This window comes from Vanessa tameamea, chromosome 18 (assembly GCF_037043105.1).
Source record: "Vanessa tameamea isolate UH-Manoa-2023 chromosome 18, ilVanTame1 primary haplotype, whole genome shotgun sequence".
Classification (NCBI taxonomy): domain Eukaryota; kingdom Metazoa; phylum Arthropoda; class Insecta; order Lepidoptera; family Nymphalidae; genus Vanessa; species Vanessa tameamea.
Genome location: NC_087326.1, coordinates 5,534,524 through 5,551,966, shown reverse-complemented (window position 1 = coordinate 5,551,966; position 17,443 = coordinate 5,534,524). Strand labels below are relative to the sequence as shown.

General features: G+C 35.0%; 2 protein-coding genes across 4 annotated transcripts in view; one reads left to right on the top strand and one right to left on the bottom strand.

Annotated features, from left to right (window-relative positions):
* The window catches only part of LOC113399123 (titin), a 32,627-nt gene extending 24,579 nt beyond the window's left edge, over nucleotides 1-8,048 (top strand). For 2 of the 3 annotated variants that reach the window (XM_064217775.1, XM_064217777.1), the window contains one exon: nucleotides 281-8,048. In XM_064217775.1, the coding sequence (XP_064073845.1) occupies nucleotides 281-7,809 (7,529 nt within the window). In that variant the 3' untranslated portion in view covers nucleotides 7,810-8,048. The remainder of the gene's footprint in view (nucleotides 1-280) is intronic. The other variant, XM_064217776.1, reaches the window with a different exon arrangement.
* A 2,595-nt stretch (nucleotides 8,049-10,643) lies between these two features.
* LOC113398768 (protein PFF0380w-like) lies at nucleotides 10,644-13,445 on the bottom strand. Its single transcript, XM_064217779.1, has 4 exons — nucleotides 13,313-13,445; nucleotides 13,015-13,096; nucleotides 12,649-12,708; nucleotides 10,644-12,489 (listed from the first exon to the last, which is right to left on the bottom strand). The coding sequence occupies exons 1-4, from the start codon at nucleotides 13,402-13,404 to the stop codon at nucleotides 10,840-10,842; spliced, it is 1,884 nt and encodes a 627-aa protein (XP_064073849.1). The 5' UTR covers nucleotides 13,405-13,445; the 3' UTR covers nucleotides 10,644-10,839.
* Between the last annotated feature and the right edge of the window lie 3,998 nt (nucleotides 13,446-17,443).

Here is a 17,443-nt window from a genome sequence, read left to right as displayed (position 1 = left end):
GGATCATTTTTTTTAGTTCAATGAAAATCTTCATGATTCTGGTTTTGCTTTTCGCTTAAAACATCTTGTTCGTAAACTTACAAACTATAAAATGTGAAATGTATAATACAAAATAACTATTAATAACTAACAAGCATCTAATGGCTTTGTTGCTAATAACAAAGATGTGGTCTTGAGACCACATTGTTATAAATAATTGTCTAGAACTTAAAATACTATGAACTTCAATTTTGAATATATTAATTAATTAAAATATTTATTTGAAAAAAATATTTTACAGATTCAACAACATCACGAACTGAGTATACATTGAAACCTGTCGAAAGACCGAAACCGGTTCGGAGGAACACTTGGACTAAAATAGAAGGAGATATGATAACTGAAACAACTTCACAGTCAGAATACATAGATTATACGGATACAATCGAGAGGACAACTTTAATTAAACGTAAAACAGATAATTTGACGCATGAAGGCGAAATAGATTTTGTTACGTCCAATCAAAAAGATTATACTGAAAAAAATACAACAATAGAAAGGCCACAAAGGCGAAGAACATGGACAAAAGAAGATTTCGATAAATTTTATTCAACAGAAAATATAGAAACTCTTACTACGACGCAAGAAGAATACAGAACTTATGAAGAAAAAGGTCCAAGACGACCGGAGGTGAGAAAACCTAAGGATAATCTTAAACCAGAAGGTGAATTCGAACAGCCAAAATCTAATGAGTGGATTCCAGCTGAAAGGCCAAAGCCAAGCAAGCCAGAAGATAACTTACGACCCGAAGGTGAATTCACAACACCCGACAAAGAAATGTGGCGCCCTGCAGAACGGCCTGTTCAAAAGAAGCCGAAAGACAATTTAAAACCTGAAGGAGATTTTGAGCAACCAAAGTTAGAAGAGTGGCGTCCCGCTGAACGGCAGACACCCACAAAACCTAAAGATAACCTCAAACCAGAGGGCGATTTTGAAACACCTGAAAAAGAAAAATGGCGCCCAGCAGAGAGACCTAAAGCTACAAAACCACATGATAATCTCAGACCTGAAGGTGACTTTGAACAAAGACAGCCAGAAGAATGGCAACCTGCAGAACGTCGGACACAAACAAAACCAAAGGACAATCTTAAGCCTGAGGGAGATTTTGAGCATCCTAAACCAGAAGATTGGCGTCCTGCTGAGAGGCAAACACCTCAGAAACCTAAAGATAATCTCAAGCAAGAGGGTGACTTTGAAACACCTGAAAAAGAGAAATGGCGCCCAGCCGAGAGACCTAAAGCTACCAAGCCACATGATAATTTAAGACCTGAAGGTGACTTTGAGCACAGAAAGCCAGAAGAATGGCAACCTGCAGAACGTCGGACACAAAGAAAACCGAAGGATAACCTTAAGCCTGAGGGAGATTTTGAGCAACCTAAACAAGAAGATTGGCGTCCTGCTGAGAGGCAAACACCTCAGAAACCTAAAGATAATCTGAAGCCAGAGGGTGACTTTGAAACACCTGAAAAAGAGAAATGGCGCCCAGCCGAGAGACCTAAACCTACAAAGCCACATGATAATTTAAGACCTGAAGGTGATTTTGAGCACAGAAAGCCAGAAGAATGGCAACCTGCAGAACGTCGGACACAAAGAAAACCGAAGGACAATCTTAAGCCTGAGGGAGATTTTGAGCAACCTAAACCTGAAGATTGGCGCCCTGCTGAGAGGCAAACACCTCAAAAGCCTAAAGATAATCTAAAGCCAGAGGGTGACTTTGAAACACCTGAAAAAGAGAAATGGCGCCCAGCCGAGAGGCCTAAACCTACAAAGCCACATGATAATTTAAGACCTGAAGGTGAGTTTGAGCACAGAAAGCCAGAAGAATGGCAACCTGCAGAACGTCGGACACAAAGAAAACCGAAGGATAACCTTAAGCCTGAGGGAGATTTTGAGCAACCTAAACCAGAAGATTGGCGTCCTGCTGAGAGGCAAACACCTCAGAAACCTAAAGATAATCTCAAGCCAGAGGGTGACTTTGAAACACCTGAAAAAGAGAAATGGCGCCCAGCCGAGAGACCTAAACCTACAAAGCCACATGATAATTTAAGACCTGAAGGTGACTTTGAGCACAGAAAGCCCGAAGAATGGCAACCTGCAGAACGTCGGACACAAAGAAAACCGAAGGATAATCTTAAGCCTGAGGGAGATTTTGAGCAACCTAAACCAGAAGATTGGCGTCCTGCTGAGAGGCAAACACCTCAAAAACCTAAAGATAATCTAAAGCCAGAGGGTGACTTTGAAACACCTGAAAAAGAGAAATGGCGCCCAGCCGAGAGACCTAAACCTACCAAGCCACATGATAATTTAAGACCTGAAGGTGATTTTGAGCACAGAAAGCCAGAAGAATGGCAACCTGCGGAACGCCGGACACAGAGAAAACCGAAGGATAATCTTAAGCCTGAGGGAGATTTTGAGCAACCTAAAACAGAAGACTGGCGTCCTGCTGAGAGGCAAACACCTCAGAAACCTAAAGATAATCTAAAGCCAGAGGGTGACTTTGAAACACCTGAAAAAGAAAAATGGCGGCCAGCGGAGAGACCTAAACCTACAAAGCCACATGATAATTTAAGACCTGAAGGTGAGTTTGAGCACAGAAAGCCAGAAGAATGGCAACCTGCAGAACGTCGGACACAAAGAAAACCGAAGGATAATCTTAAGCCTGAGGGAGATTTTGAGCAACCTAAACCAGAAGATTGGCGCCCTGCTGAGAGGCAAACACCTCAGAAACCTAAAGATAATTTGAAGCCAGAGGGTGACTTTGAAACACCTGAAAAAGAGAAATGGCGCCCAGCCGAGAGACCTAAACCTACAAAGCCACATGATAATTTAAGACCTGAAGGTGATTTTGAGTACAGAAAGCCAGAAGAATGGCAACCTGCAGAACGTCGGACACAAAGAAAACCGAAGGACAATCTTAAGCCTGAGGGAGATTTTGAGCAACCTAAACCCGAAGATTGGCGCCCTGCTGAGAGGCAAACACCTCAGAAACCTAAAGATAATCTGAAGCCAGAGGGTGACTTTGAAACACCTGAAAAAGAGAAATGGCGCCCAGCCGAGAGACCTAAACCTACAAAGCCACATGATAATTTAAGACCTGAAGGTGATTTTGAGCACAGAAAGCCAGAAGAATGGCAACCTGCAGAACGTCGGACACAAAGAAAACCGAAGGACAATCTTAAGCCTGAGGGAGATTTTGAGCAACCTAAACCTGAAGATTGGCGCCCTGCTGAGAGGCAAACACCTACAAAACCTAAAGATAATCTCAAGCCAGAAGGTGAATTTCAAACACCTGAAAAAGAAAAATGGCGCCCAGCTGAAAGACCAAAACCGACAAAGCCGCATGATAATTTACGACCTGAAGGAGACTTTGAACAAAGAAGGCCTGAAGAATGGCAGCCCGCAGAACGTCCAATTCAAAAGAAACCTAAAGATAATCTCAAACCTGAAGGAGATTTTGAACAACCGAGACCAGAAAAATGGCGTCCTGCTGAGAGACAAACACCGACAAAGCCTAAAGATAATCTCAAGCCAGAAGGTGAATTTGAAACACCTGAAAAAGAGAAATGGCGTTCAGCGGAAAGACCAAAACCCACAAAACCACATGACAATTTGCGACCGGAGGGTGACTTTGAACAAAGACAACCAGAACAATGGCAACCTGCAGAACGTCCAATTCAAAAGAAACCACGAGATAATCTTAAGCCTGAAGGTGATTTTGAACAACAGAGACCTGAAGAATGGCGGCCTGCTGAAAGGGTAACACCATCAAAACCAAAAGATAACCTCAGACCCGAAGGTGAATTTGAAACTCCAAAACAGGACAAATGGCGCCCGGCTGACATACCAAAACAAAAAAAGCCAGAAGACAATTTACGCATGGAGGGTGAATTTACAACTCCTGATAAAGAAAAGTGGCGACCTGCTGAAAGGCCTAGCCAAAAGAAACCTAAGGACAACTTGAAGCCTGAAGGAGAATTTGAACAACCGAAAACAGAAAAATGGCGTCCTGCTGAAAGACAAACTCCTCATAAACCTAAAGATAACCTCAAGCCAGAAGGTGAATTTGAAACACCAGATAAACAAAAGTGGCGCCCAGGTGAGAGACCCAAAGCTACAAAGCCACATGACAATTTACGACCTGAAGGTGACTTCGAACAAAAGCAACCAGAACAATGGCAACCTGCAGAGCGGCCTATTCAAAAGAAACCAAAAGATAATCTTAAGCCAGAAGGAGAATTCGAACAGCCGAAAGTTGATGAATGGCGACCAGCTGAAAGACAAACGCCACAAAAACCTAAAGATAACTTGAAACCTGAAGGAGAATTTGAAAAACCAAAACAAGATAAATGGCAACCAGCAGAAAAGCAAACTCCTAAGAAACCACAAGATAATTTGAAGCCAGAAGGAGATTTTGAAAAACCTGTACATGAAAAATGGCAGCCTGGTGAACGACCAATTCAAAAACGGCCTCAAGATAATCTGAAACCTGAAGGGGATATGGAAGTCGTTCGACGAACAGATTACTCGGTCACTCGTGGTGATCGTGCTGATGTTGTTAGGCATGAAGATCATCTTAAAATGGAAGGTGTTATTGATGTTCGCCGCACAAGAGATGACTTCAAACGAATTGAAAAAACAGAAAAGGTAATTATTCAGAGGCACGAAGATAATTTGAGAACGGAGGGTGAATTTATTGACCTTTGTACTCGTAATGATTACAATGCTACCAAAGGTGAAAGGGCACCAGTGATCAAACCGCAGGATAATCTTAAGCCCGACGGCAAATTTTATAAGCCTGAAGTGGTTCCATCTCAACCCGCTGAAAAACGCAAGCCTTTTAAACATGTTGATAATATTTCAATCGACAGGGATACTGATATACGCCGGAAACAAAAAATTGAGAGAGTGGACATTATTCGAAGAGAGGATAATTTAAAAATAGAAGGTGAATTTATAGACATGAAACAGAGAAATGATTATAAGATTGTAACTGGTGATAAGTCAACAATTGTAAAACATGAAGATAATCTTAAAATGGAGGGAAAAATGGAGAATATTCGCTCTTCAGACACATATCGTGTCGTTAAAGGTCAAAGAGTTAAATTAACTCGCAGAGAAGATAATCTTAAAATTGAAGGTGTTTTCGAAGACCTCTCACGAAGAGATGACTATAAAATTAATCGAGATAAGCAATCCGCCATTACATATTATACCAATGAAACGAAAAATATTTCTGGAGATAAAATATCAGAATATACGAATGGCCAAAGTCCAGGGCCAAAAATACAAGACGATAAAGGAGATCGAAGGTCACCGATGTCTACACCTAAAAATATGGAGGGTGATTCTATTCGACATCCATCACACTATACATCTGAAAGTGATAAACCACTAGGACCTAGACCAACTCAAGATATAGGCTCAGAAGACATAAATCGTTCACCACAATTCACTAAATTGCCAGTAGGCCCTACCGATAAAGTTAAAGATACACGTCGACCCAAATGGGGTGAACCTAAAAATACTGTGTATCCAGACGAAGAAAGTGGTGGCAAGCCTCATGATTTTAAATCTTATCCTGAAGATAGCAATAGGCCCGATTTAAATCAACTTCGAAGACCCCAACAAGAGCGTACTAGTCCTATTCGACCTAAGGATAATCTTTATCCTGAAGGTGATATGGACGGTTCTTCACCATCTTCACTCAAAACTGGTAATTATGTTCGTCAAACAGATATTGCCAGACAAGAAGATGTACATAAAACTACTCGACAACTTAGTCCGGAAGAGATTCGACAAACTCGTCACTTAATAAACAATGAAAACCAGAGATACCATTCTATAACTCATACTGATAGCTCTAAATATACTGATGAAACACATTCTCACCGTGCTGTTAAATCACATGTTACTAAAACTGTTTCTAATACACAAAATGCTAATTATTCGCAAAAATCTCACTCTGAGATACAAACTAAGCTATCAGGTGTTGATAATACCACTATAGAAAAATCTCAATACATAAAATCAGGGTCAGATATCCACGACTCCCGATCAACTCAAAATCGCGAACAATCACAAAATGACGTCAATACATTATCATCTCAAAAGACAAATCGTATAACATCTCAAGATACAGTTAATCGTGACGAAACTGATCGTGTGACCTCTAGACATTCTACGGGAAGAACTGTTAATAAAGTCGATTCTAAAAATAATAAAAGTGTATCTTCTTCAAATAAAATTATGAAACAAATTACGGAAAAGAAATTAATTGGTGGTAAATGGGTAACAGTAACAAAGAATGTTGAAGTTACCACTGTTTCTGATGGTGACTCAAAAATGACAAACAACAAGGGCATTTTCGATGGTCGTTCTGATATCCGTAATAAGCAAACAAGCAGTACTATGGGGAGTATTATATCGTCAGATCAAGTTAACATCAATAATGGTAGTCCTGTTCAGCGTAACGTTTTGAATACTACCCATACTGTAAAAGGAAGATCTGATGAAAATAATGATCAACATATTCAACATTCTGTTTCTAATAATCATTTAACCAAAACAACAGGTCAATCATCACACAAAATAATAAGCTCTGAACAACATTTATCATCTTTAACTAATCAAGACATAAAAAATCAATCTCAAATCTGTAGTCATGTATCTACGGGTGTTCACTCTCAAGAAAACTTGCATAATACGAGTCAATCTAGAGGAGTCAATCGAATTAACAGAAATACATCTTCAATAACTCAAGTAAGTGACAGGCAAACGCAAAAACATGAAAGTGGAGAAAATATTCATAGAAAACATGTAAGTGATCAGTCAGCTATAAGTCACACTACTTCAAATCTTGACAACCGAGACTATCGTACTACACATTCATCTGATCGACACATCCAACATAGTGCAGCGCCGTCTGCAAATATTTCATCTTCAAATCACGTTGAACATAATATTTCTAAGGTGTCTTCAAGTCATCAATCTCATTCTATTAATAGAAATCAACTGAGTGATAGTGTAACTAAGACAAGCATTGAGTTCCAGAGAGCGATGCATGGTGGAGGAGACGTTCCTATAGCCTCCGTAGATAAAACGTCACGTTCTGGTCACCATAAGCGTACATCGGATTTAGTTTCGGATATGACAAGTACAAATGCAGTACTTCATCGTAAGGGTGTTACATCGACAACAGAAGCCCAACACTCAATAAGTTCCACTGCTGCTGCTCAAAGAAAAAGCATTACTAATCTTAATGAACGTGGAGAATATATAAGCAATTCAACCCACAGTGCTGATAGAAAAAGTATCAGTTCTATGCATCGATCTGGTCGCGAAAATGTAGCTGTAATATCACAACATACTGAAAACGATACTCGTCGTCAGCAAAAAAGAGATGGTCAATCTACAATGATCGTTGATCGTCAACCACGTGTGGTTGTAAGAGATAATCTCCGAGTAGGCGGTGAGTTTTATGGTCAGTCTGAGGCGCGTTCCTATGGAAGTTTCTCAAGATCCAATCAAGTGGAGCGGTCAGAGAGAAATGAGCGTATAGAAAAAGTTGAACGACATGTGCGACATGGTACCACTTCGTCCTTTGTCTTAGGTGATGGTGGTACTAGTTATAAGCGTGAATATACAGCACACGTTCATGGAACTTGCCCTGCTACGTTGATCGAATCGCCGCGTACTCCATTCAAACACTCTCGCGACTCCCGTGAGCATAAATTCTATACATCGAAAACCACTCCAAAAACGCCTCAGTAACTTCGATTGTTTTGAACTAACAAAAACCTGTATCATTCCTTATTATTTGGAACATTATACTGAACTAAGTTTTATATTATTATTATTTTTATAAATCTAACATTACTAGACTTAAAAATGTAATGTGCCTTTTAATAAATTATATCTAATAATGCGTAATATATTCTTGAAATGTAACGATGTTTAACTGATTCTTTTTTATTTGTCAATCATTGCCTTGTAATAAATTTTTATAATAACTTATGAATTTTATTTCTCGTCAAAATCCACTAAAATAACAATAGAATGAAAAATATACATTACATTTATTATAAATTTTTGCTAGCTAATATTATGCGCGGGACTCATAGATTTTAGTTTATGATGAAGAACATACGTACATACTATTAAAATGGTTTATTTTGAAAACGTTTAAGTCAAGAACATATAGATATATAGGAACAAACAATAAATGAACCAAGATGCAGTTGTATATGGGCCTTACCGTACATTTGGGGGTGGCTAGTCATAAAGACAACGTGAATGTGAGTCGTCAAAGGAAAGCAGCAATAAACTAGTACTGGGTAGTGGCTTTTTGCCTATTCCAATCGTCCGATTGACCATCAGTGGGTCGTAGCTCTCGTAGTGACCGGAGCGGTTAGGGCCGCGGCATCTCTGAGCAAATAAAAATTGTTTTTCGTATATATTTTTGTTTGCTGTCAATTGGGCATTTGACCGTTTATCGGCTAAACGCTAAATACGTAGGTTAGTCTAACACACTCCTGTCAATTTAATTACAGAATATTAGGTTAGAATATCATGATATTACTATCCTTGGTATATCTATACAGTGTAATTAAATTCTGTCTAACATCCTCACATCCGGCCGCCTATCCTTTGATTTATCCACCAACCCGTAACCTTATTCACTGGATAAACAGACATGATTTTCTATAAAGATGCATTAAATAAAACAAAATGTACGATAGATAACGTATACGCCCCGGTTAAGCGGGCTGTTATTGCCTTAACATACTCTAAAAATATTTTGTAACCTTCATTTTACATCCTTGAAAAGTAATAAAACAATACTGATTCACATCGGATGTACCTAAAATATACAAAATATCGTGAAAATATTGCCTTCTCCGCTCAATAAATTGTAGTAGGTTTACAATAACAAACCATGAGTGTTTTGCAATCCATCCTTTGCAACATATTTTATTAATTCAATCTTTTAGTTGGTGGTAGCTTTGTCCTAGCACGTCTGGTTAGGTATCACCCACATAAGAATAAAATCTACCTAAAAACAGCAATAGGTACTTGTCTAGTATGGTTGTGTTTTAGTTTGTAGGATGAGTGAGCCAATGTAGGTAGATACGGACATCAGGAACATCTAGTTCTCAAGGTTGAAATACCAATGTCTATCAGTGGTGTTTTCGTGATAACTATTATTGCGCGTCCAAAAATTACCTGATCCATAATACTACAGGTATTCTGTCAGGACTGAATTTAGAGTCCTGAAGGCCTAGGGGAAACAGAGGTTCCTTAATTGTTGCTCAAATAAATTAAACAATTTCAACAGTCAATTGTTTGAATAATTTTATTAAAACAAAATAAATTCTTTTAACTCCTTAAAAATCTTATAACTAATGCATGTAGACTAGCCCAAGCCGCGGCTGTACCCGCACGAAATTAATAAACCTTTATATACAAACCCCATTTTAATCAATACGTTGTTTGATTCTCCATACAACTATCACGCCCTTTTCACGTCTTATACGTTCTAAGGGATTAATTTCTTGATAAAACTAACCTATGTCCATCCACGTGGCTCTTACTATTAATATTAGTAGCGATATAGTATATTGTATTGTCAGAATAGGAATGGATATTTTAGAAGTTTCTATTTCTCTCTCTCGTGGAGGCTCCGGGCCTGCGGGCCCGGATGTTCTCCCCTAAATTTCTGTCTATACTATTAATACTGATATCAACATACCATTTTAGTCGATGTATGTCTGTGTACTAAATAAAAAATAAATCTTTAATTTTGGAATACAACCAAATCTCTTTAAGCTGATACTGGTTGTATTAATTATTATTTATTTTCTTCATGTACATTTTAGTCTTGTTTTTTGCACAAGCTAAAAAAAGTATAAACTGGATTACTTATCTCTTACATGACATATTATATTTTAGAAACCTTACAGTAGTTATAAATTATTTACATAACATGCAGGGACAGTTCAATGGCGGACTAACGGGGGGGCCGAAGGGGCGGCTAGCCCCGGGCCGTCTTGGGGGGGTCCCCAAATACATCCCCGTTCTTCTGATCAAATCCTATACAAGTCTTTAAAAATCTGTTTAGTACATACATCATTTCATCAAGACCAAAACACTTTAGACCCATCTAGACTTTTTACACATAAACATTATATATAATAAATAAAGATTAATACACACAAATGTAAACTGAATTTTTTTTAAAGCTGGGGCTTCATTCAACTTTGCCGCCCCGTGCCTCTGTAAGGCATAGTCCTCTACTGGGACAGTTACATTGAAAAACAATATTTATCTAAAATTTCTATTATACAGTTTGTTTGTGTCGCTGCAAACGCAACTTTTGCAACTTTGTCGAACGTTCTATGATGAACTTATCTAGGCTCTCTATTCCTGCCTGGACAGTGGAAATATTTTGTTAATATTTATATCTATTGTATTGTTATGCTATTGCAATAAATACGATACTATAATATGAAAACCATATATAATGTTAAATAAAAACACGAAAATTTATACAAAACACGTATTTTGTTATTCATAGAGATATATTATTAAATCAATTTTACAACTAACGTTAAGTTACATGTCAAGTTATTTAAGCAAGAATGTCTATGTTCTTATTACCAAAAATCTAACCCCTTAAAAAGTTTTTTTTTTTTAAACTATATTATCAATCACATATAAATAAAAACAAAACTATTCTCTAATCTTCAACATGCTTATAAATCACATCAAAATGTAACAATATTTTAATAAAAAATACATTTTTTATTTTTTGACCCTCTTGTATCGATTAACGTCTTCTTCAGAATTACCCGTAAAAGATCCAAATGCTTCATCTATTTGGCGTTCGGCTTTATCGATACCATTATCTGACATTGAGCTATTTTCATGAAATAGAGGACCTGTTGTACGGCTACTTCGAGATAAATTTAGTGTATTGTTAACAGAATTAATGATACCGTTGGAACTTAAAGATCGCTTATTCCTTTTTTTCTTATTATTCATAAAATTTTGATTTTTGCCTGCAACGTTATTTTTCACGAAGTCAGATTGACCGAAGAAAGATTCTTTATGATTGAACTCACTTCTTTCATCATTGCCAGACTCCTCATTTTCAAAATCAGTAATAAAAGACAAATTATCGTTTGTCATATATGGGAGATCTCGTTTCTTCACTTTGTGATGTAATTCTTTTCTTTTAATTCTTACTAAAGGTTCTAAGCTTGATTCTATATCTCCATATGCATTTGCATTTGGAAATGAATCTTCTAGTTTTTCAACAGATGCAGATATATCGGAAGGATCACTTTGGGAAACTTCTCTTTGTTCAGCATTAAATTCTTCACTTTTAGGTTCTAACCAATCTTCATCTTCAGAGCTTTCCTTATCTATTGGAGAATCATTAGAGTTTTTAGTATCTAAAACTAAAGAATCATCGAAAGGAATATTTTTATTGGTTATGTCTTTTCGATTAATTTCTCTTTTATTATCACTTTTAATAGCTTCTTTGTTATTACAGTTTATGTTTCCTTCTTCTTTAAGGGCTGAATCTGTATTTTCTAATAGATCTTCTGTCGTACTAGTTTCGCCTTTTTCTTCAGATTTACTTCCTAATTTTCCTGTTTCGCTTTCAGTATCTGAAATTTTTGTATTCAATCCCTCACTATTTTCGACATGTTTGTTGGTCTCAGTAGTTAAAGAATTTGACGACAACGAAGAAACAGAGTAACTTCCTTCTATTTTACTTGTATCTGATTGATCTAAATAGTTGTTATCTTCTATTGCACCAGCTTTTTTTGTAATTTCTCTTTTATCCATAATTTTTCTTAAAAGTGCTTTTTTATCTTCCGGAAGAGAATTCATTAAATTTTCTAGATCTTGATCAGAAAGTTTTTTTATATTTTTTAGTATAGTATTTTCATTTGCTACATTTAAATCGTTGTTTTCATTTTTAATACTTTTTAAGTCAGTTACTGGTTTTTCTTCAAAACCTTGAACTTGTCGTCGATTTCTGTCAGAATATATAAAATAGTCATAATTTTTCGCATCCTTTTTTTCTATGGGCCTTTTGTCACCATATTGTTTTTTCATATTAGATTGATCATTATCGTCTACTTTATAACCATTGTTATCCTTTTGAAACTGCTCGTTGGCTTTTTTAAATAACAATTCTCCCGAATAGTCAGAACCCAAATGTGTCGACCTTTCATCGACATTTCTACATTCTACGCGATTATTTTGCTCATCAGTGTGACTGGGTTGGGAATTTTCTGTTTCTTCCACATCCTTGGGATCAAACATATAGTTAGGATGTTCTTTTATAATGGAAAAAATTTCCGCTTCCCCACGATAACTTGAGTCTTGGGGATTATTTTTATTTCCTTCTTTTCTGATACTCGATTTGGTTTCTGAAAACTAAAAGTTTACTACATGGCACGAACTCAAATAAACTTCACAAAAGAACAAAACCTTTAGATAATAATGTAACTGTAATAAATATGAGATTCGAATCTGTTTCTTTCGGTACACTTTTTATTTAATTATTTAATATAAATTTTAGTGTATTAAACTTACTCTTTCAGAGTCTTCGTTATTAATGTCTGCATCCTGGGCCAATTCTTGATTACGTGATTCCTGTATAATGTCACCATGATTATTCATTATTCACGTGTCATTGATTGCATATACAAAAAAAAATATAGGTATTAAGTACTATAATAAAGATAAACTAAGGAATAAAATTTCGGAAATCCTTATTTTTTACAAGCTTTTTTTTTGGGATTCATAAGATTCGGTTATTCGCCTTGGGCGATAGGATAGCTATCACTAGACAGATATAAACTCTAGTTACACGCTGTGCTTACTAATTATTTATAAAGTAAATGTGTTAATACATGAGTTAAATCATCAATTATAACAAAATAGGACCAGTGTTTATACCTCATCCGCAGCTGTTTCTCCCTCTTCGGGAACGTATTCGTCATCAGCCGATTCATCGCCTTCATATTCAACTCCTATTTCGCTATGAAAATGTTATAATTAAATCCTCCAAATTAGATACCTACCTATTTTTATTTAAGTACTTATATATTAATTGGCTTTTAACCAACTTAAACAAAGTAAGGTGTTGCATATTCACAGACAATCATTTTTACTACAATACAAACTACAACATATTATCAGTATTAACGTTTGAAAACATTAGAGCATTAATAAATATTATTAATATAATAAAAACCTGTCGTTTTCTTCTTGAAAATGCGATGGTCTTCCATTGGTTAATGTAACATAAACGCAAATGAATAGAATACAGTGAATTAAAAATTGCATTTTATATCTATTCAAAGAATGCTTCTTAAAAGTTTGTACAAGAAAATTAATGTAAAAATGACATTTGTGTTTTTATAATATTTTTTTCCAACCAGCACTTTTTTTTTCTATACCACCTAATGTTAGTGGTTGGTAATTTCTTTAAAGCCAATCTAGGATTAGCTTGACAACAGCTGACGTTGCGAACCAACCCCAATCAGTACTTTATACTTACCTGCTCATTATTCGATGATGAAGATTACTTATACTGCTGATGCCCACGATAAGATTTTAAAAGTTGATCGATCAATTAATGATTTAAAAGAAAAAAACGATACTATATTTTGATTGAATTAACACTTTTCTTACCTTCTCCCTGATCTTAAAATTAAACAACTATGAATGTGACAAATTTTGACAAGGCTTCAGGGAATTAAGTTATGTGGGCAACATACATATATTAATCCAATTTCTAGTATGTTCTCTCGATGAATACTTGATTTTCATCAATATAACATCGGGAAATTTGGCCAGAAAGAGTCCCACCGTAAGCATAACAAGCGCACGGGTGTAGTCCTTATAATCTTAAATATATATCTAAGATATCTACTGGGGCGCCTCACCGACTTACCGAAAATTCATTATAATCAGTAAAGCGCCCGGGTTTTTGGCACCTCCTGTACCCTGGGGCAAAACGGGTTTAGAGTTAATATTGTTGAATAGTATTGAGCCGTGATTGGGCTAGGCAACGCTTTTGCGATTTATGAATGTACATATTATCTAAAATATAATCTTTATTCTTTGTCATCATCAAATTACAGATGAGGATAGATATTTCTAATACAGTATCTCGTAGTACCTATAACTTTGTGTAACAACACTAATAAATGGAAGACCAAGTTTTATCCTCACCACCTAGATGTCCGAAAATCCATGACAGCGCTATTTTTAACGCATTTCTGCCTCGCACAACCCACTTTGTTTATGCAGTTTCCACCGGCGGTATTTCCTAATCGATATGACTTGGGAACTTTCAAGAAAAGAGCCTACACATTCCTTAAAGGTCGGTAACGCACCTACAAGCCCCCCGGTGATGCAGATGTACATTTATGGGCGGTGATGTAATTTTCCATCAGGTTCATCGTATGCCACCTATTCCTATTATTATTAAAAGTTATCGTTTTTTTTAACATCAAAATAGTCACAGATTTTTGACCTTTTTAAGTTAGATATCTCACGGCTTTTCTACGGTTCTGTTTGTTGGGATGAAGTTAAATAATGTTTTTAAAAGTCTAGCCACGTTAGACCTATTATCGATAACAATTCAAATCGTAGAAATCCATTTAATCCAAGTACTCATAAAAATATTTATGAAACTAGCAACTAAAGTGCAAGATTTCATTTCAATCGATTTTAAATACAATACTTTCTTCACATAATATAGTATATCTCAAATTAAGTTATATATCTCAAATTATCTCTATTTCTCAAATAAAGTTTTAAGCTTTAAAAATCGCACTTAGTAAAGCAAGCGATACACATCCAAAATTTACGATAGCAGTAGTGTGACCATGGTCTTACAAAAGTGATTTAATATGAACGCTTGAATAACGATGCACGACGAAGTGCTCGCAAAAAACTCGATTATAATATAAACGCCTACATCAGGACACAATGAAATAAAGTCAGTTACTTACAACAATTTTATTTTAATGAGACCGTTTCATCTCTATCACACTTATTATGTACATTTGGTTTAAATAAAACAAACCATTGAAACATTTAACTGCAAATCTTCAATAAGTTTGTGCATATTTGAGAAAAAACATTTATGTCTTACATTTAATGTCATACAAATCGATCAAAGATTAAAAGAGTTTGTAGAAATAGTCGATCACACAATTTGGTGTTTCGTTGCCTCCAATGTGTTTGGGAGCTTTACTTGCACTTCTTATTTGAAAAGGATATACAAATATATATATAGCAATTAGTAACTTTAAATTAACAACACAAATAGTGTTACTCTTAGGTATTCTTGTCATGTTTTTAAACGTTTTTAACGTTATAAACTGCATAATTATTTTTATTTTTTAACATAATAATTATCTTTACAAGTCTAAAATGCAAAAGGTACAAAATTCAACGCCAAAGTCATATGCAACCTTAGAACAGGGAATATCGTTTTATTTAATATTTCAAGAGTTCGTTTTTAATAGGCAAATACAGAAATTATTAAAAAATAATTAATTTATTAAGGACTTTTGGAAAAGGCTTTGTTTTTAATGTTTTTTTTTTTTATTATAATTATTTTGAATAGTATGCAGATATCATTGTAATATATTTCCAATAACATACCATTTGTCTTGTCACAGTCTATATGTTAAACTCTTAATACACTGTCACATATATAGGAGCAAAACTCTAACGGGCACCATGTGAGTAAAATTTCACGTTTGATTCGCAATCTGTGCAAATATTTTTTTGTATCAAAGCCACAAAAAAAATTGAGACAATCTATAAATTTTCATATTTAAAGTTTATGACGTAGTTATGAACTGTTCATATTGCAATAAAATTAAAAATAATAAGAATTCTCTATTCTAAGGTACATATATTTTAAGTCACATGTTGATGGTTTTTTTTTATACTAAAACGTAATACTAATAACGAAACCAAAGTTTGAAATATATTTAAATATATATTTTTCATAATTTTCCTCAATGCAGTTAGTCGCTTATAATATGTGGCAGTTTATTCGTTATATAGTTAAAATCCGTATCTTGACATGAATTCGTTACAGACAGAAGTTATAACATCGGTAGAAGTCGGGAATGCTAGTGATCTGACACTTCACTGTTGAATTTAAAAAAAACAATCAACAGTGAAACATCATTAAAAATAAATTGAAGATAGACAAATAGTTTGTGTATTCCCAACTAAAACTGAGTAATTTTCATAGTACACGAGGTTAAAAAATGGCCAATAATATTTATATACCTATACAAGTATTGTACAACCATCATTAATTCTTTAAATGAAAATGTATAGGCTAATGACTAAAAACTTCATGATAACGAGCGTTAACTAAAAACTTTATGGCAACACATAACAGTTTCATTACTTGGAATGTTAATGCGATGTGGAAATGGGAACTAATTAACACTATTTTACCCAAACTTAGTCTAAATATATATCGTTATTCCCTTTATAAATATTCAAAACAATATAAATATTAAAAATCATTCAGAAAATCATTCAATAACTGGAAATTACATAAATGAACATAAACGCTGTCGAGCAGATATATAACACACATTATAACAATCGTCATGTGCATTTAATCCAAATATATATTTTTAAATCAGAATTAGGCCAGCAATGGTATTTCAGTCAGAGGACCAAGATCGATCGAATTAAAAATTTCGGAGATTTATCTGATGCTGTTATTTGATCAATTAAGATCAAGAATATCCAAAGAAATTATTTATAAAGAAGCATAATTCATCTTAAAAATTGTTTTGAAAGACAGACAGTTCATTGCAGCTCATAAGAGTTTGTTAACATGAAGTTTTTAGTCACTGCGAACGATTATTAAGGGATTACATATCGAGTAACAACCTTGGTATATATATGCAGGTGTGAAATATGAGAAATAAAAACTTACATATGATTAGGCTTCATTAAGATTTATCTTGTGCTTATTATTTTTATCACATATATCGTACATTTATACAATCTAAATCTGTCATACAGTACACTCTAGGTGGAATAAAAGATAATATTTAAAATATACCAACATCGTAGGCGAATCAGTAACAATAATACTCGTTTACAGAGTAAAACATCATCAGAAAAATAAAATTTAGTCATACGATACAACTATACACCGTTATATTTATTTCAGTGTACAGCTGCACATGTTTAGTTTCATAGTGTGCGCAAAGAGGTTATATTATAATATATATTATATACATTTATGTATTTGTTTCAGATTATAAGAACCGATATAATATATTGAATAAAATACGAAGATAACATATTCTAAACAAAACGTTTCGTA